General features: G+C 42.7%; 1 protein-coding gene across 1 annotated transcript; it reads left to right on the top strand.

Moving 5' to 3' along the window:
• Positions 1-3,291: 3,291 nt before the first annotated feature.
• OBI1 (ORC ubiquitin ligase 1) lies at positions 3,292-26,385 on the top strand. Its single transcript, XM_075423452.1, has 6 exons — positions 3,292-3,430; positions 8,078-8,213; positions 9,136-9,227; positions 10,862-11,110; positions 14,486-14,574; positions 24,028-26,385. Exons 1-6 carry the CDS (start codon positions 3,359-3,361, stop codon positions 25,529-25,531), a joined length of 2,142 nt encoding a protein of 713 aa, XP_075279567.1. The 5' UTR covers positions 3,292-3,358; the 3' UTR covers positions 25,532-26,385.
• The last annotated feature ends 1,426 nt before the right edge of the window (positions 26,386-27,811 follow it).

Below are 27,811 nucleotides of genomic sequence, written 5' to 3'. Positions count from 1 at the left end.
TCTGGGAAAAAAAAAAAAAAAAAAAAAAAAACGAAAACCTGACAGCTTCCTCCCCCCAGCCAACCCCCATTCATAAACTGAGCATGATGTCCATGGTATGGAAGATTTCCACTGGCCAGCTTGGCTGTCTGTCTGGCTTCGCCCCCTCCCATCTCCTGCACACCTGCTCATTAGCTGAATATGAGAAACTGGAAAAAGTCCTTGATTTCATAGCAACAACTGAAAACCTCAGTGTTATCAATGTTCTTCTTGCACTAAATCCAAAACACAGCAGCTACTGGGAGGAAAATTAACTCAATCCCAGCCAAAACCAGGACACACGGCACAAATCCACACATCCAAACATACCCAAATTCTCAGAAAGAATACAACTGCACGAGTTACTGATTGCTTATCAGCTGGGCTGACCAGCCAAGCAGACATGAATTTCACTGGTCACACCCTCACCTGCTCCTTGCTCTCTCTGCATAACATGATGCTGGGAAACATGCACAGATCCAAAATTTAAGCAATTTACGCACTTTAAACCAAAAGTATGGTAACTTTATCCAGCTTTAGCAATCAAGCAATATGTCTCAAACTGAAAAGACTTAATTGGCTCAGTTTAGTACTCTGATCAGTTTATGTTGTCCGATATCGGTTCCTTTCAAGCTCTCATCAAAGAACTTTTCATTTTTTTGTGATACATAATGCTTCATAATTTCACTGTTAATCATTCCAAGGTTTCTGAGATTTCAAGAGCAGGTAGTGAAGTGGCTGAAGCGTTTCACAAATAAAGCCCTAATCCTGGGAGGTCATTCGTGGTTAGGTTCTCAGCTTTTAATCCACCCTTTTAACCACCCTTTCTCTGCAGATTTACCAACAGCAGTGGCCAGACACCCATCCCCTGCCTGCCTGTTTGATCCTTACATCCCAGGGCCTCCGCAGAGGCATGCCAGGAATTCCAGGAAGTTTTTTTATCTCTTTGGTCCTGGCTCCAGGCCTACTGCAAACCTAGCCTGAACCTTTTAAACAGTGACATGCGCAGTCACAGTGTATTTCTCAGCTCCCCTTGGCTGCAGCAGTTTGTTACCCCTCCAGCTCCCTTCTCCTCGCTCTCTGCGGTCTCTCTCTCTCTCTCACCGCTAACAGAATTAAGTATTTTCCATGCCCCTGAAGAGTTGGTAACATCATCCCATGAATTTCCACTAAACCTCAGGCGCTACTAGATCACAAATAATTCTTGAAGCATTCGTTCACTGGCTAGGCACCCAACTTCAGCAGAAATCTGCTAAACAAATAAGTTTAACCTCCTTGCTCAGAAAATATATTCCTCTTATCAGCTTATTCAGAAGAATAAGCTCCTTTACAAGCTATTTTTGGTTAAGAGAAAATATATTCATCCCAACAGAGCTTGTTCTCCAACAGGTCACTTTCCAGTTACATACACTTTTTTGAAGCAGTGGAAGTCAAGCCTTTGAAAGGGTTCCCGCTTTATCCCAGACTGATTTAAAAGAGTTTCACATGTCAGCTGTAAGACGCATTTCCTTGCTTTTGATTTCTCTTTCACACACTTACCCTTTCTGCTCTTTTTATTGTCTATTCACATTGTTTCAACGAAAATCAATAGAAAGCTAAGAAAGATAGATAACAGGGATTCAATGCATTCCTGTGCAGTTCGCTGGCCGCACAATAAACACATTCCACAAATTTCAGGCTCCAGTGGTTCTCTTTAAAGTTCAAAACCCAATAATTTTACATTTCTCTCGTGAAAATTCTCTGAGCACCCTCCTACCTAAACGGCAGGTCAGTCGTGCCAGGACTGAAAGCGTCTCTTCGCAGGGGATGTCCACTCACTCCAGCTTATGATAATTAACGGTATGTCCATGATCATAGAATCATAGAACGGTTTGGGTTGGAAGGGACCTTTAAAGGTCATCTAGTCCAATTCCCCTGCCACGAACAGGACATCTTCATCTAGATCAGGTTGCCTATCAGCTCTTTTTTTACTTGACATTAAATCATTTTTTCTGAAGTTTATTAAAAAATGTTGCGACGTGTGAACACTTGATTTCTATCCAGTGCGCCTCATGCAGACCTGCCCTTTCCCACTTCAGGATGCGCTATCCTCAGAGCCACCAGGCTGCTTCCGCGCTGGAATGTCACCGTGGATTAGTTTGCTCGCTTTATTTGCGGCGACTTACCTATATCAAACTGAAACACACCCGTGCAACTCTGCTATGTCAGCCTAAGATGCTTCCCTTGTTAATCATTGTATCCACAACTTTATGCTCGTTCGAATTAGCTGCTCAGCATTCTAAGCGTTCACCACGCGGTGCAAGGTTAAATCACTCAGGTCTGTAATTATCGGCACACTGTGGCATGTTTACAAGAAACTACAGGAATCCTGGGACTGAGGTCAAGCGAGCTCTCTGGCAGCCCGCAACACCGTGGCTCCGCGATTCCGAGAGCTGTCGACGCAAGCCGGGTGGCCAGATGCACGTTTTCGTCGTTGGCTTTGGCCTCCTTGGATCAGGACGGCCTCTTCCGCCGGGCACCGTCAAGCGAGCAGCACTCGGGCTGTCAGCTTTCCTCGCCGCCCTCGAAGCCGCGGCCCCGTGGGCTGCGAAGATCCCGCCAGAGCCGATGGGCAACGCTTGGGGCCATGAAGAGCACGGTTTGGGCCCAGTGCGGGAGGCGAGGGATGACGCCAGGCGAGAGACCACCGCTGCAGCCAGGTGCGAGGCCATGGAGAAGCGGGGCGCAGGCCCCAGGAGCTTCCCCCCTGGAAAAACGTTCCCGTTTGCTGTATTTCGGCACAGGAAAAAAAACGGGACAGGGGGGAAATGCGCAGAGGAAGACTCAGGGGAATAAACAGGATTAAAAGGGCCCGTTTTTATTTAACTTAGCACAACGAAACCTGAGCGAGGGAAAGGCTTACAGGGAGAGGAATGAGAGCCCTGGTGACCACGCCGGCCTCCCCCTGCGAAGCGCCTTTACCCAGCGCCCTCCCCCCGCCATGTTTGCCTCAGGAAGGCCGCGCGCAGGCCGAAACCGCCGCGGGCGCCCCCCCCCCCCGCCCACCTCCTCGGGGCCGCGGGCCGGCCCGGCCCGGCCCGGCCTGTACCCCGGCGGAGCTCGGCGAGCCCCCGCCTGCCCGCCCGCCCCGAGGCCGGGCCCTTCGCGGCGGGCAGAGCCAGGAGCCGTAAGGGGGCCGCGGCTCCCGCCCGCCCTCCAGGGGAGCGCTGCAAAAGCGCTGCGCCGCCTTCCCTCCGCCGGGCGGCGGCTTGGCCTCGCCGGCTTGCCGTAGCGGGGCTGGCGGGGGGCTGCCGTTGCCGCCCGCGGGACTTGTGCGCTGGCGGGGCCGGGCCGCGCCGCCATGGCGCAGCACGGGCCGAGCGTCACGCTGTCCCTGACGCTGCCCATCACCTGCCACATCTGCCTGGGGAAGGTAACGGCTGCCCTTTCCCCCTGAGCCCCCGCCTGCGGGCGGAACGGGAGGGTGTGGGGGGGGTTCTGGCCCGCTCGGGTGGGCCCCGCCGCGGCCCGCAGCCCTGACCCCGCCGCGTTTGTCGCTTTTAAGGGGCTGCGGCTCCGTGCTGGGAACAAGGTTGGGGTGTGGGGTCCCTTCTCCGCCGGGGGGGGAGGGGGCGGCGGCTCCCACCGTCCCAACGCTGGCAGCAAGCCTGGCCCGCGGGCGGGACACCCCCCCCACCCCGGGGGCTGTGCCGGGGGGTCGGGAGCCCCGGGGCCGCCCCCGCTCCGGAGCGTGGGTCTGGAGGTTGGCTTTTTTCTCCCCATATCTGTAGAATAATCCGTTTTAAAACACCAGGTGAGGGTGCGTGTGAGCGTGATGCCGCGTCTTGGGGGGCAAGCGAAACAAAGATGCGGTGTGAAAGCGGGTGTTAAAAGCGTCGAGCAAAACGGCATCAGTCCGGAGAAAAAGTTTCCGTTTCCTCTTCCTGACCCTCGCTCAGCCCTTGTCCCTGCTCCCCAGGGGAGCGGAGGGCTCTGGCCAGCCTGTTCCCCTCTGAAAGCCCTGGAGCTAATTTCATAGTTGTCACTAATTGCTTCTCAGTTTCTTTGCTCATTCCCCACTACTCTGTGTTTTTGTTTTGGGTTTTTTTGCCTTTTTCCTTGCTCTCTAAAGCAAAACCAACCTCTTAAAGCGCAACGGCAATTACCAGGGAAGAAGCAGCCTTTCATGTTCGTGCTCTGGCATTTACTGTCCAGATTCTTTCTGCTTCGCGGGGCCTTTACTCGGAGACCTTTGCTGCTGGGGTGGTAACAAGGCAATGGGCGCGTTTGATGTGGAAAGTAGGTGTAGCACTGGTAGCGAGAATCGTCAGACATCTCCCTTTTTCAGCTTTCTGACATAGAGTGATGCTTTAAGCAACCATGTTTACTTGTTTCTTGGTTTTTTGGTGGAAGCCCAGCAAGACTCCCTGGCTGTGGTCCTGTTACCTCCCCATTCATATTTATCTGTTTAATTAAAATGGAGGAGAACACAAATGTACTGTGTCTGTAATGCAGAGTGGATACCCTTGAAAAAGAGGAGAGCGAAATCAAACTGACAGTGTATTTGCTAATTTAATCTGATCCTAGTGACTTTCTGATCTAAACACCTGACATTAGGTATTCACACGTATTTTGCTAGAAAGCCACCAGGTTATTTCAAGCCACTGTTTCATATTTCTACTTCTTTCCCAGAGCTGGTCAGGAGTTGATGTTCCTGAGTTTGTGCTAGAACAGATTTCCACGTTCTCCTTACTTGGTGTCTTGCACTGCGGTAATATATTAACATTATATGAGTGACTCTACTGGTGATGTCTGTAATAAAGTTATTGGAATCCTTTCCTTTTTAGATGTATGAAGCTGTTTCAATTTTGCCAAAGTTGAAAACTGTCTTTCCTTTTTTTTTTTTTTAATACATATCTTTGTTTCTAGCTTGGAACTTCATTGAAATACTTGATCAGAAAAAGCCCTTCTCAAGAGTAAGGTTAGAGGAAGAAAAATCTGTTTAGTTTAAATTAAGGGAAAAATCTTGCCGGTTTTGTCCTGTCTTGTAGGGAGGAGCAGAAAGTGTCATGGAGGCTTGGCATGTTCTAATACTTCTGTGGTTTGTAGCATGGGCTTCAAATTGAGTAGAAGGCCCACCTTATAATCAGAAGGTACCTCTTGCTATCTCTGCAAAGTTTGCAAAGGACTGACTACAAAATAGAAACTATTCATTATGCATAACAGTAAGGGGATAAAAAGAGATACTGAAGAGAAACTTAATTCAATAATGTCAACCGCTTGTTTTTGATGAAGCAGAAATCTTGGGGGAGGGGGGAAGGAGGGATGAAAGTTAGCCCATTTTGTCAGTGTGAAGAGTGTGGTAAAGTATATTGGCAAGATGTGCAAATAACCATTTATAGTAAGAGCTAATTGCTTGCATAAATTTCGTGTTTGTTACCTGAATGTTCTTTTAACAAAGTCTGGGCTATTTTCCAACATCTGTATTCATAATCAGTGAGCAGATCAGAAGCCATCTGCATTGGCCTGTTAGGTTTACTCACCCTAGAATCACCAAAGGTCTCTCCTGTTGGTTCTGGTGTTGACGGTTTGCTTGGGCTCAGCCACATGATTCTGTGAGTGTTGAAACCCCCTAGGATGTCTGGGGGTTCGTTCACAGGTACCGGCGTGCCTGCTTTTCCATGCAGCTGCTTCTCCATTAATGCTGCTTGAAGGTCCAGAAGTGCCTTCAAAGTGGCACAGTACAGGATTTGATTTCAATCTGCGCAGGAATTGCATTATTTGGGGGGGGGAGGGAGGGGAAATTAGGAAATTGCTTGAAATCACCTAACTGATTAAGCCCTCTCAAGCAAGCTGTAGTCTCTCTAGACATTATGGTCGATTAAGGAACTGAAACTATGCTGTAATTCAAGTGAAATTTTTTTTTAGTAATGAGTATGTCGTGATCCCTCACCCCCTGGGCTTGTCACAGTCAGTTGCTCAGGGACTTGGAGAAGGGCAGTGGCACCCCCAGCCATTGTGTGACATTTCAGTAGCGGCTTCTGCTCTGGTCATGTGGGTTGCTTTATGTGGATTCCTGAGCCGACAGAAGTATAAACCTCAGCCCTGAAATGAAACTTGTAGAGGTGTGTAAATCAGAAGCACTGTACCCTGGAGAGTAATAAATGTGACTTACTATTTTGCTAGAGATACGGACTAATTGTTCACTTGCAAGAAGTACGCTTCCGTGTCAGGTTTGGGGTAGCTGAGGGTCTTTTGCTCCCCAGGGGGGAGACCTGCACTCTTGAAATGTCTTTTCCTGTTTGGATTATTTTACGTTATTCTGCTCTGTGTCCTGTCATCACCATCCATATAACTATTCTCGGGCTGCTTCTGAGTAAGAAAGAAGTACGGCTAGAGAAAAAGTAGTGGTTTTTTCCTCTAGCTGCTGGTGGGAAAGCTGGAGAAAGCTCTTTTTCTGGTAAAGAAAGGCAATAAATAACAAGGATTTTTTTTTATATACTTGGAAATGTAATATTTAAATGTTTCCAAATCATTGGTGTACTAATGCTTGAATTAATCACAAAAAGGCTTCTTAATGAGAGGTGAAAGTGTGCAGACACTTGGAGAAATCATGTAGCCTTTCTCTGTTCACACCATCAGTAACTTGAGTTTCTGCTTATGTATAGATAAATCCTTTGGCTCCCAGGACTGTCGTATTGGAGGTTTTAAAAATGTTGTGAATCCTGTAATGTGACAGAGGCATAGATAGTAAATTGGAGAAGCGGCTGATGGATCTGAGCCTTAATTCAGATCCATGTGTATTTCAGCAGTAAAACGCCTGGGTTTTAACTTGTGCAATGCTGATTGTATGGGTATGATTATTACAGGACACATCTAATCTGTTTTCCAAAGTGATTATTGGCTGTCCTTTCCAGTCGCTTACTTCTCCCTGCCAATGTTTCGCTTTTCCTTTTTAGTTTGACTACTTTACTAATAGAATGAAAGAGGAAGATCCTGGGGATGATGAGGACTTCTAAAGTTGAAAGAATTCTCTTGAACTTGGGTTTTAAGTGCAACGCAGTAGAATCTAAAGTAATAGATAGTGATAATTCTGTGTCTCAAAACACATTGCTTGGGCAAAGACGGAAGTGGATGAAGAACAAACTTATTTCTAAGACCCTTAACACAGATGTTAAGTCTTAAGAGATTTGAGAGTCTGTAAGCTGTACAGAAGCTGCAACAAGGCATAGATATAGGGGAAAGTCGTCGTCTTCTGTATTGCATTGGGTCCTACTATGCAGCTTACTTTCAAACAGGGTTTATAGCAAAACGACAAAAGAGAATAATGCAATGTCATTAATATTTTCTAAAAGTTTGTTTACCCTACTATTTCGGAAGGGGAGGGAAAGCTTCTTGAAAGGATCTGTGTCTGATTGGAATATTTAATCCTTCAGTTAGCTGCCCCGTTCTGGGGTAATGACTTATTTAGTAGCAATGCATATCTAGCAGGAGGCTTGAATTAGTGATCGCTGGTTCATGTTTCTGCTCTGTGGCTTTGGCCCTTGTCCTCTTGAAAGCTGATTTCCATGAAGCTGATTATGTGCAGGCTAGAGTTAATCTGTAACACTATCCGTTTCAGTGACACCTCTTCCAAGGCAAGGTGTTGGTTGTTGCCAGGAGCAATGCCTCATTCCCTCACTTCTGGAAATCAACTAATGTGTGTCTTTTGGTCTCCTTCTACCTAGTGAGGCAAATGCATTTCAGTGAAGTGGTTGGCTGCGGTTCTTGGAGGTTGTGGGGTGAAGGAAAGGTGCCTGCCACACTCTGTATGAATGAGCTCTTGGAATCAAGAACCTTAGTTTTGCAAAGCTGGTTATAGCTTTGGTGCCTTCAATGATAGGAAAGTTTGGTGTTGTGAGTCAGGAGGTCACTCCTAGCCTAGCCCTGTGAAACAACAGTGTCTCTTCCCTTCAAGGCCAGACTTGCACTGAGAGCTGGAGTAGTATATTTTCATATTCTGTTACCTGAAAGAGTTTTAAAGTATTCATAGTGTCTTTCTGTTTGTTTTCTTCCCCCCCCTCCGCCTTAATACTAAAAGGTCCGTCACCCAGTCATCTGTGTCAACAACCATGTCTTCTGTTCCATTTGTATTGAAGTGTGGCTGAAGAACAATAATCAGTGCCCAGCTTGCAGGATTCCCATCACGCCTGAAAATCCTTGCAAGGAAATTATAGGTAAGGACAACTTTAGGCCTTGAAATAACTTTCTGGTATTTACTGCTGGAGGAGATTCTTTCAAGTCCAAAGATGTCTGGATATTTTTGCTTCTGTGTTTTTTTACTGGTGTCTAAGGATGATCTGACTTTAAATCTTTCCAGAAGCATACATAATAGCTACAAGGTAAAGATTCCAAAGATGGTGTGTCTGTTAATGGCTAGATATTCAAAGGCAGCAAGTACCTCGTGACTCTAATGATTGTTTTTTAAATCGTCATTGGATGGTGTCTTTAACTGGAAAAAATGCATCTCACTTCAAGTACTCTACCTATGCATTGCAACCTGTTGAACTAAGAGAATAGCATTTAGCTGAGAAGCAGTGTACTTAAATCCAGAATCCTGAATGAGTATATGGTCTTTTTTATTGGTTTGTTTGGTTTTGTTTTGTTCACCATTTCCTCCCTTTTGCTTTATTTTTAAGAAAATCTGCGCTCTTTATTTGGCATAAAATGTCAGTTCTGTATTTGGTTCTGAGAGAAAAATATATCTGAACAATCTTACTTTAGAAGCTTATGCTATCTTGTACTAATTAAATGTATGCTTGATTCCCTCTTCCACCCCGCCCCCACAGCTTAGCTCTGTTTTGGTAGTATGGTTTTAAGTAAGATAGGATTCTGTTACGGAAAACACAGAGTTGAAAAATTCAAGTTTTCTTCCTGCTGTGGGACAGGATTTTGACTTCTAAATATCACTGATACATATTCCTGTTTAACCTTTTCCGAAAATGAAAGGACTTTAAATCTCCCATGGTAGTAGATTTGTTCAATATTAGTTGTATTTGTAGCTGATAATATGAAAAGCACTATAAGGTGAATTACTAGTTGTTGAATTGACTGAAAAAGAAACAATAGTAGTGTTTCTTTCATCCTGTGCTGCTTTAGGAGGAACAAGTGAAAGTGATCCTATATTTAGTCCGACAGTCAGAAAACACCTACGTAAAACAAGGCTTGAATTGCTCCACAAAGAATATGAGGTAAGGACATGAGGAGTGTTGTGACTTTCCAGGTGAACTGCAGCTCTTAAATTACTGCATACAACTGGTACTTCTGCTTTGAGTCCCGTTGTTTGTAATTTGAGTAAAGGTTTACACTGGAACTACATGAAACTCAGCTGCATTAAAATCTCACCTTCTGGCAAAGGTTATGAGACAGCATTTGCTGGTGCTTGAAGTGGTCCTACTGAAGTCATGATGGCATTCTGTCTATGCTACAGGTAGCCAAGTACAGCCAGTTCTGTAGTTTTGTGGGAATTCCACCCCCAGGTGGTATGGGAGGGTTTTCTTTATGCATATTGGGGGCTTTTTGATTTGTCTTCGGTACAAATGCAAACATTTTCTGAAGTAATTCCTTGTTGCTCAGGGAGACTAAATTCCTTCCTAAAGAATATTGCCCACTGTAACCTTCTGGCGTAGGTTAATTTTTATCATTGTTGCTTTATTGTTCTCTGAAAGTGAGTGAATGCTTGGAAATTTATCTCCACTCTCCTGCTGGAAAAATATTCTCTTAGGAACAAAGTGAAAAGGTGTTAATAAAGAATGTGCTTAGTTTGTTTTCTCTGCTGCTGTTTCCTTAGTAGCAGCAGTGTGAAGACATCGCATATTTTGCAAGGAAACCTGTCTCAGGGAGGAGAATGAGAGAAAAGAAACAGACTGTATATATCCTTACCACTGGGGAAGTAAGGGCTGTCTTTGATGACAAGCTTGCCTGTAGCTCAGCTTCTTTCATCCTCTATGAAAGAAGGAGTCAGGAAAGGGAGGTTTCCTGCGTTTGTATGGAATCAACTCCAAAATCACACAGGCAGGCGTAGGATAAAGTAAATCTCTTCAAAAAAACTAATTTTAAAATGGTTCTTCTCGTGCTGGGGGGAAAAAAAAGGAAGCTTGATTATTCGTGCAAATATGCCTTCGATTTATGTAAATGTCATGTAAGTCCTCCTTTAGTAACCTGACCTTGAGCAACTCAAGTGTTTAAGTTGGTGAACAGAGTAGAAGATATGTTTTCAGGATAAATTACTTCTTTTATCCCTTTAGCATCAGGCTTTTGAAGGTTTTTGCTACTCTGTGGCTGCAGACGAATACAGCTAAGAGCCTAGTTCTCTGCATTTTGAAAGTCTTGCCTAAAGTGTGGCTACTTCCATGTAGCTGCAGCAGCCTCTTCCAGGCAGTGTTCTGTCCATTTTGAATCTTGAGACTTTCAGGATCCAAACATGTGATGTTTCAGGAAATGTTCTCAAATAACAGCAGATGAGTCAGCAGAGGACAACCTTAAGAGCACTCTTGATACAGGAAATCCTCCCCCAGAGCGCCCTAATAATAGATTCATGTTGCTGAACGCTTTGAAGCTTTTGGTCTGCCCATCAGTTTGTTCAGGGTCCTTTATGTAGCCAAAGGATTCCCTTCACTAAAACCTTCACTATGCTTGAGTGTGCAGGTTGATTAAAATCCTGCGTAGAGCACAATACATAAGCATACTTAGATATATGTGTAAGTGAAGGCATGCATCTGGGCTTGCCAGAACCCATGTTTCTGAAGTGCTGTGGGAACTTGCCAGTATTATTTAATTAATCTCATGCATTATGTTAAATCCTGTGAATTTCTGACACCTTTAGGATGAAATAGAATCCCTGCAAAAAGAAGTGGAAGATCTGAGAGGTAAAAATCTCAGTTTACAGACACAGCTGAAAGCTCTTCTGGATCCTACGGCATCAGCTTTGTCTTGCCAAAATGAGGAAACTAGTAGGTCAGCAAATGAAGCAAGTACCAGTGTCCCAGAAACCCCAGAGGAGTGGAGCAAAAAGCTGAAAGCTGCCAATGATATGTATGAAAAAGTGATGGATAATGTGGAAAAGCTAAAGGAGGTAATGAATACATCTCTTCGGCTATCTTGTAGTGTAACTGTTTTGTGTTAGTTAAGCAGGAGCGAGAGCTAGCGTGACCTCTGGGTACTTCATAGATCCAGAAGAAAGAGGAATAAATTGAATTCCAGTGACTGTTGGTGTGTCATAGTATTTCCATATAGCCTTTGCAAGTGTCAGATGTTATTGCTTGTTCCAGTGAGTCTTGTATGTGACTCTTCTTCAACTCCTCTGTCACTCTATGGCTGGGTAATTGGATTATAGTAGCACTTGTCACCAGTATTGATGACCAGATTTTTCAGGCTTGCAATAATCTATATAATATATCTATTTTACAACATTTAGTGGCCAAACACAGTACAGTTGGCTGAGGCAGATTTTGCACTATTGCCCTCCCTGCTAGCCGATATTTTTGGTGCAATTTGCTGAGACAGAGTAACTTGACCCTTTGACTGAAAATAGACAAGCTTCAGCATTTTATGACCAGAAGATCCTTTACTGGAAACCCACAGCTTTTTTATGCATCTTGAATGTAATATAGAAGAAAACCTAATGCTGCAGAAGGACTGATACAGGAGATGGTCAGGTGAAAATACATCTAAATAAAAATGTCTTGCAAAATCTACCTGCCGGCACAAGAAGGATTACCTCAAACTTTGAAGAAGAGTGAAATTTCAAGATTAATTTGAAAGGCAAGGTGGAAGGAACTGGAATTGCATTTATTCAAAACTCTGCCTTTGTTTCTTCTATTAACAATTCTGGGTTGCCTCCTGCAAAACCGAAGCATTACGTGTTTAGGACAGCTTTTTCTCCTTTGTAAGCATTTATAGTGTTTACATTTTTCTGCAGACTCAGAGGCCCACATTATACTGTTCTTCCATTCTGTTGTTGTTAATGGGACACTTCTAGATTTGCTTCTGTGTAGTCTAAAGCAAATTCTGGCCCTGATTGGAATGTATGATAAACACTGAAAGGAATAAACTGAGTTTCCAAAATTAGCGTTTTCAGTAGCTTAGCTAGACTCAGACTTCAACTTTACAGACTGAGATGCATCTTCTGCCCGCTTAAGAGGATCCCAGGAGCTTCAGAGTCATTTGTAGTTGGCAAAAGGGGATTTGCAGCAAAGAGTTCTTGTCTGCCAGTTTTTTTGTGTGGTTTTTTTGTATTTTTTTTTTCTGTAAAGCTAAACTGGACTGTCTGGTTTTTTTTGTGGTGACCAAGGTTTTTAACTTTTTTCCCCTAGGTAAGTAAAAAGAAGAATATAGCACGGATTGAGGGAGGAGTGTGTTTGGGTTTTTTTCAGTATAACTTCAGCATTGGCAAGAAAAGGGTTTTAAGTTTATGAAGTCTGAATTTGGTTAAGGGTTAGATATGAATAGAGGTTTAGATGGATTTTAGGGACCAAGTCTTAAACTGCCATCATAGAATCATTTAGGTTGGAAAAGACCTTTAAAATCATAGAGTCCAACATTCTCTTCCCGTCTGTTCCCTGTTCAGCAGCTGCTCAGTTCCAGATGTACCTAAAGTCGCTTGACTCTTCTTTTAGACCTTGTTTCACTTCTGGGCATGCGCTGACCAACCCCAGTCTGAACAGGAAGAGCTGTTCAGTCTGAACAGCAAGACCTCTTCCTCACATACACTCAGTCTTGAACCAGAAACCTTCTTGTCCCCAAAGTACCTGACCCAGGAGCTTCGACCACCCATTGCCTCCCAGTGAGACAGGGTCCCTCAGAAAATGTGGTTGCCGTCACTTTGTTTTTAAAACTGGACAGAGTCTGGAAATAGCAGCCACCTTTATAGTTGAATGTCCTAGAGCAGAAACTCCCAAAGTAGGCATTATTAGTTTGAGTGGAGTCAGAACGAGTATGGAAGTGGTGATACAAACCCAGTAGTAGAAATAAGAGACAAATTACACTCATTAATGATGCGGTTATATGAACTCGTTAATCTAGACGTTGTGCTGCAAGTGGGGATCCCTTGCATATAACTGGCTTGGAGGGTAGAGCACTCTCTGGAAGAAGGACACCAAAGAGGTTTGGCCCTGCTTTGCTGTGTGCCACGTGGATGCCTGACTACCAACTCTACGCAAGTCATGCAATTTGCTATCTGCTTGTGTGGCTGGTGGAACTGTGTCTCTGGAAAGAGAGAAAGATCTTGGCCATGTTGTCAAATGGTTAGGTGCTCCTTTGGCAGTGAGGTGTCCTGGATTCTTACTCGTTGTTTCAGGATAGTTTTTTGTGCTTTTATTTTTTAAATACCAAATAGTTGACACTCGGGCACCCAAGTCCTGGGCTCACACTTCCCACTCCTTCTATACCAGAAGTCTCTATTTACTCTTTCTGCCTCTAGGAATATTTGGGGGGGGGGGATATTTTTTTTTTTCTGCTCCATTGTCCCTACCCCCCACTGTCTTAGCCTCACCTGGAGAGGTTGCTTGGGGTATTCGTATAAGCATTTAAGAGTTCTCTGCCTCTGTTCTTGCCCTGCTTGATGCTTCTGAAAAAGTGCATTTCACTCCTGAGCCCAGCTGCATAGCTGCTTCTTTGGACCTATCTCCCCTAGATCATATTTCTGCTATACAGTGGAAGCGTCATCTAATTGAGGCTGTGCATTACGATTCCTGGACTGGTGATGCCATTTTCAGCATACGGAGACTAGAGCAGACCATGAAGCGCAGAGTATTTTCTACTTGTTAGGATGGTGGCATTCGTTGTTCTGAAACACGGCAGCAGGAAAACTTCTCTTTGTATGAAGTATCTTGTTAACAAGGATGTCCGCTGAACGGAGAAGGAGGAATTGACCTCAATTCAAGGAGTAAGAAGAGTTCTGAATCAGGAGTCTTAATCACAACGTCCTGGAAGAAAGTGAAGAAAGACTGCAAATAGCTTGTCGTAATGAATTTACATCCATAGGATAACTATGCTTTAAAAACAACAAGCCAAAAAAACCACAGTCATCTTACTCTAATTCGGAATGGAGGAAGCTGTTCAACATTAGTTTTGCTGATACCTGCACATTGTAATGTTAATGTACTTAATGTATTTAGTCATGTGGAAAAAAAAAAACATGGAATTGCCATTAGTACATCTCCTTAATGACTTTCTGTACTAACTAACATAGCTGTGTTTATTTCCCTAGATAGGACACTTGCGATGTATTTTGGGAATATAAATAAAAAATGTCTGTTCGCTCTTCAGTTTTGCAAGCCATTTCCCATGGTGATTTTTAAGTGGTGTCCCTTTCTGAAGGCTCTGTTTCCTGCCTTCACATTTCTAGTTCTGTCTCTTTAAAAAGGAGAAACAGCTTGTCCTATAAATATTAGAAGCCATTTTTGGTTTACTGTATACTTATTTTTTTTTTTCCTTTTCTTTTCCTTAGGCAAATAAGAAACTGAGCATGGAAAACAATAGCCTTTTAAGAGAGAATTTGCGACTAAAAGCTGAAGTTGATAGTAGATCACCCCAAAAGTATGTGAATATTTTAAAAGCTACCATATTTTATTTATAGACTGTTTAACTGTTGTAGGACTTTAACCTAAAATTGTGGTGGTGTACATGCTGTTGCATATGTGTCTCCAGGTAGACTGTGGAATTTTTATCCTTGTAGACTTGGGTGACAAATGCAACTTGCAGAATGGCAGCAAGTCTACAGTGAAGAAATATGACATGACTACAAGTCCTCTTTCTTGCGTTATCTGGCCAATACTGAAGGACTGGATTTATTAGTTGAATTCTACAGTTAAATTGTTATTGGGAAATTTCTAAATCTGGTATGTGGTCAAAGTAGAAGGTCTGTTGCTGAGTGCATAGGTTCTGGTTGTTTGTGTTTTGTTCTTCATTTTGCTGTCTTCAGGGTCTGTTCTGTGGGCTTAGGCTCCCTATTCAAGGAAAGTCCCCAATAGCTTTGTATGGGGAAGATACGTAGAATCAAGCTTCTGCAGCATGAGAACATCATTCCCAGAACTGACACCTGTTTAATACTGTCTTAAACACTTAAATTACCTCGAAAAGCAGAAACTTTGCCATACGGATTACAGCTGTGTGCTAAGATACCTCTCCTTGGAAGTACTTTGTGAAGCAGCGTGTTTATATGTTTGAAGTTAGGTTCCTTTATCTCATTGGTTTTCTACCTTTTTTTCTCTCATTGATTTAGAACTGAGAAAGCTAGGAGCAGCATTGGCTGAATATTTATACGGTGCTTTTGAGGAAGGGGCCTGGGAGGTACCTGTGTAGAGTGAGAAGAGAGTTCTCTGGATTTTGTGCTGGTTCACAACTCAACTTACTGGAAGATTAAATTTATCCTTATAGAGAGCTTGCTTGCCAGACTGCTTGTCATTCAAGACCACAGGAAAGAAGATGCACGATCTTTGTGCTATGCTGTTAAATGCATAAAAGTACATTCTGCCCTGAAGTACTCTAATAAGGGAGATAGAACCCTATTTAAGGGCTTGGCAATGGAGAGGGCTCTAATGACATGGAATATCTTTTCCAATAAGGTTCAAGAGTAAGTTGGCAAAGATGGAAAACTTAAAAAGTAAATAGAAGTCACTAAATAAATCCTAGAAAAGAAGAGCGAGAAGGGACCACATCGTATAACTTGATTTTACTTTACGTGCGTACTTTATCGTCCTGTTGGTCAGAAAAATTAGATCTTGGGGGGAGGGCGGGGTGTGTGCTGAAGAACTAATCTTTGTTATAAGCTGATTATTTTCCCATCTTTTGCCATTGTGGCCTAAAACAATAGCCAGTCACTTTCTTTTTTAGAAGCACAGATATAGCCAAATCTTATTAGAAATTGGACACTGTACTAGTCTGGTTTGCAACCCAGATGCCACCTGGATTGACCTGTCTGTGTCTCTACTGTTAAACTGTTTTTAGTCTCCAGAATAATTAGTTGTGTCCTGCCTGCCTCTTAGGAATGATCTTTGGTCCATCCTAACTCTAGAACTGTGCATGGGTATTGAGGACATTAATTGAACCAGGCTTAAACTGGGCCGGGAACAGTTCAAACACTTCAGGGGTCTGCATGTCTGTACTCTGCTTCTGCTATCTTCGGCTTTGTTTTTTCTTTGAGCCCCAGTGGTGTACTGCAAGGAAAAATTTGTCCTGGAAGAAACCCTTCAGCACATTAAATTTAGCAATTTTGATTCACCCTACCTATACCTGTTCCATCCTAGTCATGGCTGCTAGGCTGAATTTGTTCAGTTCTTCTAGATAAGCATGACATAAGAGAAAAAGTAAACTTCTGATTTATTTGGTTTTGCTGTACACACGGGGCTCTCCAGTGTCTATGGTTTTCTGAAGCAATAATGCTTAGAACCGGGTACAAGAGTCCAAATGAAGCCTCGGTAGCACTAACTAGAGCAGAAAAACTTTCTGTCTTGCTACATTTTATATTGATATCTTGTAATACCGGTTCTGTTGCTTCCTTTTACCTGGTGCTTCTAGCATGAATGGCCAGTACCAGTTCTACTGAATAGCTGCTTTTAGAAAGTTACCTTCCTACTTCATTTTGCATTTGTGCTGCTGACGTCCCCTTCCAGAGTGTGGGACTTTACCCGTTTATTGACTTTCTTCAGGTTAATGTTTTGATGCACGTGTCAAACTTAAAACAATTCTTCTGAGTTCCAGTCACGTCCTTCAGGTGGTAGGAACTCTCCCCCGTCTTAGTGCTGTTGGCAGATTTTACAGATTTTCATTGTTGTGGTCCTTAGTCTTGTCAGTATCTAGACCAGACCTAACATCAAGACATTTTTTAAATGTTCTTCCAGTTCTGATGGCAAGCTTTGATAATATTTGAAAGATCTTTCAACTAGGCTTCCCACACTGAACAGGGGTTGCAATAAATGTCTTCTTACCTTGCTTATGAAATCAGAATTAAAGGCGTAAGCATCAGAGCCTGACAGCGTCACTGTAGTTAACCTTTTCTGTGCAGGTACATTGATTTGCCAGTACAGTTGTTTCAGTGTACCTTATTCAGAATTGTTCAGAAGGTAATTTTTGGAAAAAGTATCTGAATGGCTCTCTAGTGCAGTTTAAAATCGCTGCTGAATTGGATGTTAGTAATTTAGTGTCACCCGCATTGTTTCATATGTCATACATTTCTTACCTTCAGGTTGTTGGGTATGGATTCATGCTTAATCAGCTGGCTAGGTAACTAAATGAAACTTCTATCAAATTACTTTTTAAAGGTTTTGTCAGTATTCAGTCCCCTTACCCCAAATGTTGTTTATTTTGTGCATAATGACACTGGAGCTAAATATCACAACCGAAATTGTTTTAGTAGGCTTTGCTTTACAGCGAAGGAAACACTGATGGCAGGTGAATGATCCCTTTGTAACACAGACTCTACCGTGACACCACAGGAAAAGTATATTCAGCCTTCTTCAGGGGTCAGTTAAAAACTTTCCTTTTATCATAGTCTTGAGTTGTTTATTCTTTGTTTGTATCCATTAAAACCTGCTGGAAAATGTCATGTATAAAATTGACATTACAGCCGTGTCGGGGATTTGTACACAATTTTTTAATTGGTGATACTGATTGATTAGACTCCTTCCCTCACACACACCCCCACCACCCCACCCCCCCACCCCGAAACATTTTTGAGAGTAGACCTTCACCAGAATACTGTACCCTCATACAGTTGGGACATAGGTCTGAAAAGCAAATAGGGGTAAGTTTCTTGCTCTGATATTTACAGAAGACCTGCGTTAGTCTCCTGTTTCCCAGGCAGATCACACTGATTGTTTGGTGGTTGTTGCTTGTGCTTGGTTTGCCGTTTCTCCTGAGCAAATTTCAACTTCCGTTTTCCTGATACAGAACAGGAAAACTTAAAAAACTTATGTTTTGCAGGATGATAAAGCCCTGTTACTTCCAGCTCTACTTAAAATAGAAAACTGTTAGGTCTATTGGCAAAGCACAATGGATCTAAAAGCCTTTTTGGCAAAGGGGTGTTTGCTTTTTACCTGAAGGAAAATAACGAGCAAGTCCATCTACTCCAGGGTATAGTGTATTTTATGAATGGTTAGATTCAAATTAGCTTAAACCAGACTTCTAGGCTTCCTAGGAGTCTTTTCCCTAAATATTTAATTTCCTCTGCCAGTTAAAATCCCAGTCTGAAAAACTATCTGTAGCATGCAGAAAATTATTGCACTATCTCTTTTCTCTGTTTTTTTGAGTTGTTTTATTGTTGTTTGCAGGGGGGTCCCTTCTCCAGTTTTACTGTTTATCTTGTCTAGATTTGTGATTTCAGGTGCCTACACACTGAAATCTAAGGCTGTTGATTTTTTAGGTCATTCTGTACAACATCCAGCTTTTGTCTTAATCAAATATTTCCACTCATGCCAGACTATTTAATTCAGTCTGCATTTCACCGAGCCTACAAAGAGGCTTCTAGTAACCTGTGTCCGGAGTGCAGAGGGTGAGAACACTGTTATCTTCCATGATAGAAATCTGGGCTACTTGCTCACCTCCCTGCAAGCTTGCTGTCCCAGAGGAGTGGCCGTTCATAGGCCAGTTGCAGTGTGGCCTTGAAAGTAAATGGGAGAAAATGCTATTTAGTAGCCTTCAGAACAGCTCTGAGTTCTTGACTCATAGCATTAAGTCCTGAGGAAGCATCCACTCCAGGCATGAAGACCTAAACTTTAAGCAGATGGGTAAGGACATTCAGATCACACTTCTTGGTTTTGTGGGTTTTCTGGTGGGGTTTTTTTGGTAGTAATTCTGATGTAATCCTTTCTGTTTTATGCTGTTCACTGACCTTGGGTATAATCTGGCTTTCTTATGTGGAGGACCAGTGCTGCTTCACTGAAAGATGTTAAAATGCTTGGAGAGGCTTTACACGTTTGTCTGAATTCACCCGATTCCCTAAGTGAAAGGAGAAGCTCATTTCAAAGAAAGTGCCCGACTTCACTGTTCTGCTCAAATCCTGCTGCTCTCCAGTCATCCACAAACAGTAAAGCTGAGCCTTACTTGTGACGTGAAAGACGTGAATTTCCCTAATGCTCAGGAGAGATTTCATGAGGAAGGTCTTCAGCTTGGTTTGTAGTCTGTGAACTGTGTGATGAAGGGGATTTACGGCCCAATATTTGCTTGTATTGAAAGTAACTTGTTCTTTTACAAGCTTAGAAAATTAGCTATAGCAAATGTTTCTACTATTTTTTTCAAGAAGGAGCCATTGCACACTTTCTTCTGTCAGCCAGCCTGGTCTGCAGAATGGAAAGCAGTAGTAGGCTATACCCAGGAGTTCTTCAGTGGAACCAAATTCTGTTACTGATGCATCTTTTTCTGGCTTCAGATCTTAAATAGAGAAACCTGCATGAGATCTATCTCTTGACTTTTTTTTTTTTTGCTTTGTGGGAAAAGGCCCCCATCTGACAGTAACTGTTATTTCTTCTTGAGCATGCCTGTGCAGATAGGACACACTTCTAAGCCAATTGTGTATAACCTGGGGTATTGTCAAGATGTTGCTGCCAGTTCACCTTTCGTAGTTGATGTAGAGCATGATTGCAGAACTCATTCTCGTCCAGCTGTATCTGGTACGTGATATCGCAGAAGGGCTGTAGAAACTAGTAAGGCTTTCAGCTGGTTTGTTCTTGGATTTCCTACCTCTTTCTTCCCATCTGACTGCAGAACCCAAGAGAAAATGTGTATCTAAATGGTGGGACAGGGTTTGGTTCTGCACTCTGGCATTGTCTGATCTCGAACTCTGACATGTCCTGACTGTACGTTGTCATTTCCCACTTCTCACCCTTTTGTTTCCTTTGGAGGATGGATCATGCTCATGTATCTGAGCCGCAGGGCAGTCCCCAGTCTGGGCCATCAGGTAATTAGACCTGGAGAGTCATCTTCCATGGCATGCTTGCAGTTTCAGTCTTCTGTAAATGATTATACAGGAAAACTATTTACTGCAGCTGCTTACTATCCACAAAGAGAAATGTTTGTGTGAGGTTGTATAGTTTTAAACTGAGTTAGTAGGACTTAAGGGCTCAGCTAGACAGACATGCTACAGTCAGTGGTCTCTGATGTGTGAAAATAAAACCCTAAAGCTGAATTTGCAGAATTGATAGCTAAGAAAAGAAGAAGCAACTGAAGAAATTTTTTTCTCTTGTAGGTGACAGGTTATTTAACTTCCCAAGCGGTTTCTAAGTGGACATCTTCAGGAATACTCGAACGTAACTGAGGGAACAGCTGTGGAATAATGTGAAATAGGGTTACTCAAGCATTATAGCTATAATGTTAGTTCTTCTTGATTACTGTAGGTGAGAGCTGACTACTTTCTGATTGGTGTCAGGTTAGAATCGTGCTGGGACAAGAAGGAGGACTCTGAGGAGAGATCCTGAAATATGGGGGTTCAAGTGCTCATCTAGACATCCAGTGTCACCTCAGACACTGTAACGTATCCAGTGCACCTGCCTGGTCTGTGATACAGGACCTACAGGACACCTCTGTCCTTCCAGAGTGATAGCTGGAGGCCAGCAGTCGTGTAAAAGACCTTAGACCATCTCAATGTCACTAGGTGTCTATGTCGAAGGATCCAGATCCCACCTGAAACGTCTTTCTGTTCACTTTGTGAGTGACCACTGGTTTCTCTGGACTTTCAGTCTTCTGTAGAAAGGATATACTTGAAAGAAATATAGTGAATATAAACTCATTGTTTTAAGTGATAGAACTAAAGAATAAGACCTTAACACTCAAAAGATTTTGTCCATGCATGAGGATATGAAACGTGCTCTTTACCACATGTATGCTGAATACCTTAACTTCTACTGAGAAGTGTGCCTTCACATTCTTGTTACCAAGTGTGAAATCGTTCAAATACTTCAGGAAAAAGAATTTATCTAGAGTGCCAGCCCAAACTTTAACTTATTTTCATGTAACTGTATTGCATTCTATTATCATCATCAGACCATAACTTTTTGGCTGTGGCACCGCGCACTCTACATCTGAAGGGGAAGGAAGAGGAAATCTCTTAGAGTGGTTTGGTTTGATGGGGAGGGTTCTGGCTTCTTTAACCAAATTATGCGTGTCTTTGAAACTCTCTGCTGACCTGCCGGGTCAGTCACTAAAACGCCCATGTCATGCTCTAGTCTGGATTAATTGGTTTAAGTATGTGCATTGTAATAGAGCTGTCTTAAAAATCCATGTCCTTGAAAATTTGGGAAATAAATGCATGCAAGTCTCAAACCAGGAACAGAAAGCAGCTGCTGTCCTGGTGCTTAACTGCAGAGGTAACTGTAGGCAGCATGTCATATGCTCCATTTCTGAAAACCAAAATTCCCAAGCACATCCCTCTGCAACAATTAACGTATTAGTGATGCTGTTTGGCTTTGAACAACCTAATGTATTTTTTTTTTAACCTGAAGACACTTGTTACAGAAGTTGCACTTGAGAATACAGTGCTTCTTCCTCATAAGCAAATCTTAGGCTGTCACTAATGCTATTTGCATTAAATAAACATATTACACCATTCTTCCATTAAAAAGGAATTGCCAGGTATGCATATAAATGTAAACACGCTTAATTTTTCTGTCAAAGTGTCTGTTACAGCAGACTCCAGAAAATCTTGCTTATTTTACAGAAGCAGTTTTACCCATCTCTCACTTGACCATTAAGCTAATTCATACTTTTGCATCATCTTTGTATCCTTTCTTAAGCAGTGTAGGGTTTGCTCCTGTAAGGCTGTGTGAACAAGTCTGTTAGAGAAAGGCAAAATAAATACTTCTATATCACCCTAGGAAGCAGGAAAGGTCTTGGCTGGGCCCTGCTGTGCTACAGTGGCTGCTTCAGTATCTTAAACCAACATCTGAGTTCCTTTTACTGAAGGAGGGAGTAAGCCAAAATGTGTTGTATATGAGGATGCTTATTTCATTTAAACCCCCTTCACCTGAAAACATAATTGAAACATTCCTGAGCTGTCTGTGATTCTGCTTTTATCTAATGTCATAGGGGAGAGGGAGGCAGTCCGGTGCACCTTTTTCTCCCATTTTCTTCTTGCATGCAACCAGAAATGGAGAAACTGCTGTAATCAGTTGAGAAAACTTGTAACCATAGAGTAAGCAATTGAAAAATGGTCTGTCTTCATTTTTATGAAGACAAAGGTAATTGGGTAGAGGTGGTGCAGAGCCGGGGTGGGTCCTTGCCTCGACAGAGTTCCAGTCTGGCCAGCTTCTTTTGGGGAGAGGGGAGGGAATCTTACTAAGAGCACACTCCTATTCTGAATATATAACTACTACCTTGCCATTTTGTGTCTACAAAGTCGTGAGTGGCACATACCAAAACTGTGTGAAGCTTAGGCTGAGCTGATTTAAAAAGTGGTCTAGTAGTAGTGCTGTGAAAGAACTGACTTAGACTGTTGTGTGACTTTTACCCACCACTGAACCATCTACACCAACATCTTCCAAGTCCTTTAAATATGCAGAAGCAACTGAACTGTGAAATATGTCAGTAGATCTAGTAGCTCATGCCCAATTTGTTTGGGGCTTGTGATACCCCCCCTTATTCCTTTCCCCCAATGCCCACTTCACTATACTGCAGTTGTCACCATAGAGCAGTTTCCGTCTGCTCTGGGCTCAGGAATTCAAGAAACAAAATACAGTTTGATTCTTTGCTGGAAATGCATGCATAGATTCATGGATATTTTACCAGTGTGGTCTCAGGCCACAGGTACACTACCTTCAGACCTCACTGGTCTAAAGCTTGCAGCGGGAGCATTTTATGAAGAGGTGAGGGGGTGGAATGGGGAAAATGGCATGGGAATTTCCTGTGACTCTGAAGGAGGGACAGACGGACAGATGAAGAAACAGGGCAGAAATTCCAGGCAGTGTTTGTGCTGGAAGAGTGAATATAAACTTGTGCTGGAAGAGTGAATATAAACCTGTGCTGTAACGTGGAGCTGCAAGATGGAAGGTGGAGGTCAGTGTAAGCCCACATACAGAATAGTCATTTCTTTGTGATATAAAACCTTGCGTGTCAGAGTTGTAGGGTGGCTGCAGGTCCTTCCCTCCTTCCTAATAATACCAGAACTTTAATTGTTTTTTCTTTCTGTAAATTGAAAGCCTTGGACAGAGCAGGGAATTCCCTGGTGCCCACCTGTCAGTGACAGGTTAGAATTAGTCAGGGCATAGAGCTGAAACCTTCACCTGCCCTCTGGGGAAGGTCAGTCTTGAAAGCTGGTGGAGGATGGGGGGGAGGCAAGTCCGTATCTTGGCAGCTGAAAATGTGCTCAAGCTGGAAGCCCCACGAATACACAACTTTCACAGACCACAAGTGGCAGGTTTTTTGTGCTGGAGTCAAGGAAGAAATTAGATTGTTGCTGTTGTAAAGCTCAAAAAAAACCACAAGTAGCTGTGAAGTAAGTGGAAGTACCATTCACACAGTGGCTGAGGAAAAGCTGTATGTCTAACGGGAACATAATTGAAATGGTCTGTGAGTATTTAAACCACCTCAAAGGACTATTGCAATTTCTGAATTTCATATTGGCGTTTTGTATTTGACAAGGTGACATTGTGTAAGAAATGTATTGTAAGACACTGCTGTACTGTAGGAAAATGATTGAATGTAAATATTTCAAGATGTGGACCACTGTTCAAATGTTATCATAAATCTTTGCCATTGTTTTAGGGGATAATTCTTCATGCATATTTGAATTGAATTGATAGAACCAGCCCCTGGAAGGGTAATCTGCTTGTTACTGCCTTACTACCACTAATAGTATAATTTTGGCTTTTCAGGTATTCACCTCTACCTGTACATTATCTATGATGATTTTTTTTTCCATAACTAGCAGAGAAAAGCTCTGACTTTTGTTTTCAAATTAAGACAATATTTAACAGCTTTGTTCTTTCTTGAAATGAGCTCACAAAGCACCACGCGAACGTCTTCTTCCAGCTTAATATTTTCTTTCTTTTTTATTTCTTGCAGGTTTGGTAGGTTTACAGTAGCTGCACTTCAATCCAAAGTAGAACAAAGTGAACGTGAAATGAACCGTCTAAAAAAGGCACTGGAAAGAAGTGATAAATACATAGAAGAAATGGAGTGTCAGCTTTTACAGCTGAAAAGTGCCGGCAAAGGAGCCCAGACAGTGAGTGCTGTTAGTGAGAGAGCGCTTTCCACAGATGCTAAAGGAGCTGAGAGCGGTGAAGATACGACGTGTTTGAAAACCCAGGCTGAGGAGAAAAAAACTCTGACTACCAGTCAATGTCCTGACAATCTTGAACAGCTGACAAGCGGTGGAGCTTGTTTAAGCTCTGCTAGTCAAAATGGTTCAAATGGCTCGAACACCCAGTGTGCCCCAAAGAAAGAACTATTTCCAGGATGTCATGGGGTTCTCCTGGATGAAAATACTACAAATATGGATGCCTGCTTAGAAGAGCAGTGGAATAAAATTGAGGAGTGTACCCCATATAAGGATGAAGAACTTTATGATCTTCCACCACCATGCGCTCCTTTTTTGTCTCTGAGTCGCCTTCAGTTGAACACTCCTGATGGAAAAGAAAACGCAAGAAAACCATCAACATTCCTGAGAAAACTGAAATTTGAAGAGTTTTGTGACACTTCAGATGATGGCAGCAAAGATTCTCCAGAACACAGTACAAGCAGCTGTAATAGCGAAAAGAAGCTGAACTGTTTTACTACAGGAAAATCAGGTTTTTGGGGGACCTGCCCAACAAATTTTGCGGAGAACTTAGATTTTGATGAATCAGAGCAAAATTCGGTAGCTGGTCAGTCAAGTGAGACGTCAGCAAAATCCGGTGATAAAACAAGTTCTTGCCTACCTAAAAGGTTACATAGTCTTTGCTCTTCCGAAATGAATCGTACAAGAACCTCCAGTGAGGCATCGATGGATGCTGCCTACCTCGATAAAATTTCGGAGTTGGACTCAATGATGTCCGAATCGGACAACAGCAAGAGTCCATGCTATAATTTCAAGTCGTCCGATCTTGATAATTCTTCAAAGTCAACAGAGTGCTCTAAGCTTCTGAATGAAACTGAGAAGAAGCTGGAAGAGATGAATGAGGAGCAGAGTATGAAGAGTCCGGAGACAAGCGATTTAGCAGTTGACAGAACTGGCTGGAAACCTGCCATGTTTTCCATCCTCTCCCCGTCTGAGCTAGAGATGAATGACCACTTTCCGCTGTTTACAGGCCAGAACACAGCGGCTAGTGATATCAAACCTCCAAACTGTTTATTTCAAAGAGACTTTTCCCAGAGTTTACTCTTCAGTAACTCACAGAGGTTGTTTGAGGAACAGAAGTTCGGTTCCTGCTTTTTAAAGACGTCATCTGACATGCACAATCAGCTTAATCCTCCTTGGGTGTCTTCCTTTATAGCTGAAAGGAAAAATAAAAATGCCAGTCAGTCGACCAAGAGGAAAATTCAGAGCAGCCTTTCCAGTGCTAGCCCGTCGAAAACCACCAAAAACTGACTCTGCTTGGAAACAGGCCATGACTCGAAAGTTGTCAACCTGCAAATGTTGAATATTTACAGGTGAACTTAATTTTTAATGACTTCCATGCAATCTGATCCTGTCTTTTTCGACTATGTGAAAACCGAACATTCCCTTGCCCATTACAAGCTCTTTCCTAGGGAAGAACCATTCCAGATGCTTTTCTGTGGCTGGGCATTTTGTTTACTTGGGGGTTTGAGGGTTTTGGGTGCTTTTTTAAGTTTTCAGGATACACGACCTTCCAGTTGTCAGCACAGCTAACAGCGGCCTTGAACGGGACAGTTTTAAGTGGTCTTTGTCGAATCAGTCATTTATGTGAGAATTTGTTTTAAAGGTTACATTTCCCATTCCTAAAGATGACATTTTGTGCGTGTAAGGCAGCTACGGGCTATATATCCTATGGATTCATGACGATGTCAGTTTTGCCATAAAACTTGCCTCCCAGAGGAAACGTTGCTGCTTGGGCTGTGCCATAGCACTGTACTGTACTGAAATTCTTGTTTTAAGTGGGTGTAAGGTAGCAGCCTCTTTCTTTTCAGGGTTACAGCACTTCGGTTAGAAAACATCTCCTCTTCAACACTGCAACTATGGCTTGTATTTTTTGAAGTTAAGCACAATTTTTAATTTAGTTCCCAAAAAGCATTGTTATGCTAAATGTGTTCAGTATGCCTGTATAGACCATAAAAATGGGTTTGTATGCTAATGACTTGTTTACCTAATGTGCACTGAACATTTTACATTAATACTGTACCATTTTACATTAATACTGCATGCTTTTCTATGTGAATTGAATAAAACATGTTGTAAGCACTGTGATCCTTGATGTTGCCTCAAATATTGAATTAGCAAAAAGAGAATGGGGAAAATTTTTCGTTTTTTGTAATTTGGAAAATATCTCAGTTTTGTAAAACGTAAATGTGAGCTTATTCACCAAAAAAAATGAAGTCTGCCCTCCTCCTCCTTGTTAGACGTATTGCCATTCTAGTGTCAGCATCGATGCAGTTGATGGAAATGGCTTTCGGCCTCTCTGGAGGTGACTCTTCCATAAAGTATTGCATAGGTCGACATAATGTGATGGCCTACTACAGGCAGGAGACCTAATTAAGCAGCAGCGCAAAATTGGTTTCTTTGCATTATTGTGTTGGGGGGTGGGAGGTTTAAGGGCATATTTAATTGTAAGATGCAAGTTTTTCTTTATAGGCTGCTGATGGCATTTCTTACAAACAGACATCCTTACTTCATCGATACCTGTGATATGAAAAATCCATACGCTGCTTTTTGTCCCTTTGGAAAGAAGGGTAGCCACTTGGAAAATATCAGTGGACTGGCTCATCTTTTGTAAAGTTAACTCCTCTGAGTGGTTTGAGCAAGAGTTAGATTTCGCATTGAAATGTGTGCATGCATTCGTGCAGTTGGTGTGTTCATTCTACAGCGGGACTTTTCTGAGAAAAAGGACTGCTTTACCAAAAAAATCATCATTCAAGGCATGCATGCAAGGACCCTTTCCTGATGACAGGCAAGATGACACTGTGCTTTCAGGTACTGCTTTCGGTATACCACCCACCCTTGAATCCTCACAGAAAAGGCTGGTTATTCAGTTTTAACATAATTTTTGGGAATGAGGGAGCTGACAAAACCATCTGGACATGAGCTGCTACTTGATTCAACTAGTTGTATTAGTAAGTCCAAAAATGCCATCTTGATTTAACCCTTTGGGAGAAGAGACAAGGCTGTCTCAAATGTATCTCTGACTCTTTTTTTAAAATATCCTTGTGTTCCAGAAGAGTTGCAAATACGCAGTAAAGAAGTGTTGAGGTCATTGGTTTGTTTCATTTTGGTTTGAGGGGGGTGCATTTCTGGGCCTCATTGTGTACTCCGGTGTACTTCTGATACAGAAGCTGTTTTCAGTGATGGGAGCATGAATGCAACTGGTATTGTAGCTGAAAACTAACAAGAATAAAGGAAAATGGGTTTTTTGGTGCTACTTTCTGGTCCTTTGGACAGGAGCACTGCTTAGGGGCTTGCTCTCCAGTATGGATATTTTGACTTTACATGTCACCCGACTTGAAGGGATAGAAGAGCCGAGCCTAAGGTTTGAAAAAAAAAAAAATGCTGCAGGTCAAGGGCATAAACTTCGTATCTCATTCTCAAGCGGGGACAGAGAGCGAGGCATTTCAGGCTGAGTGCTGGCTTTTTTCTTGGAGCGGCTGTGGGAGCACACAGGTTGTCCCCCACAGCCCCCCAGCTCCGGGCTGGCAA

Source organism: Opisthocomus hoazin, chromosome 1 (genome assembly GCF_030867145.1).
Source record: "Opisthocomus hoazin isolate bOpiHoa1 chromosome 1, bOpiHoa1.hap1, whole genome shotgun sequence".
NCBI lineage: Eukaryota > Metazoa > Chordata > Aves > Opisthocomiformes > Opisthocomidae > Opisthocomus > Opisthocomus hoazin.
Note: the sequence above shows the minus strand (reverse complement) of the source record. Positions and strands in the feature narration are given on the sequence as shown.

Bases quoted from the DNA above. Each gene is read 5' to 3' on its own strand.
- OBI1 (XM_075423452.1), top strand. From the start codon at position 3,359: ATGGCGCAGCACGGGCCGAGCGTCACGCTGTCCCTGACGCTGCCCATC. The intron at 8,214-9,135 runs GTAAGGACAACT...GTGCTGCTTTAG, and splicing joins TCCTTGCAAGGAAATTATAG to GAGGAACAAGTGAAAGTGAT. The intron at 14,575-24,027 runs GTATGTGAATAT...TATTTCTTGCAG, and splicing joins GATAGTAGATCACCCCAAAA to GTTTGGTAGGTTTACAGTAG.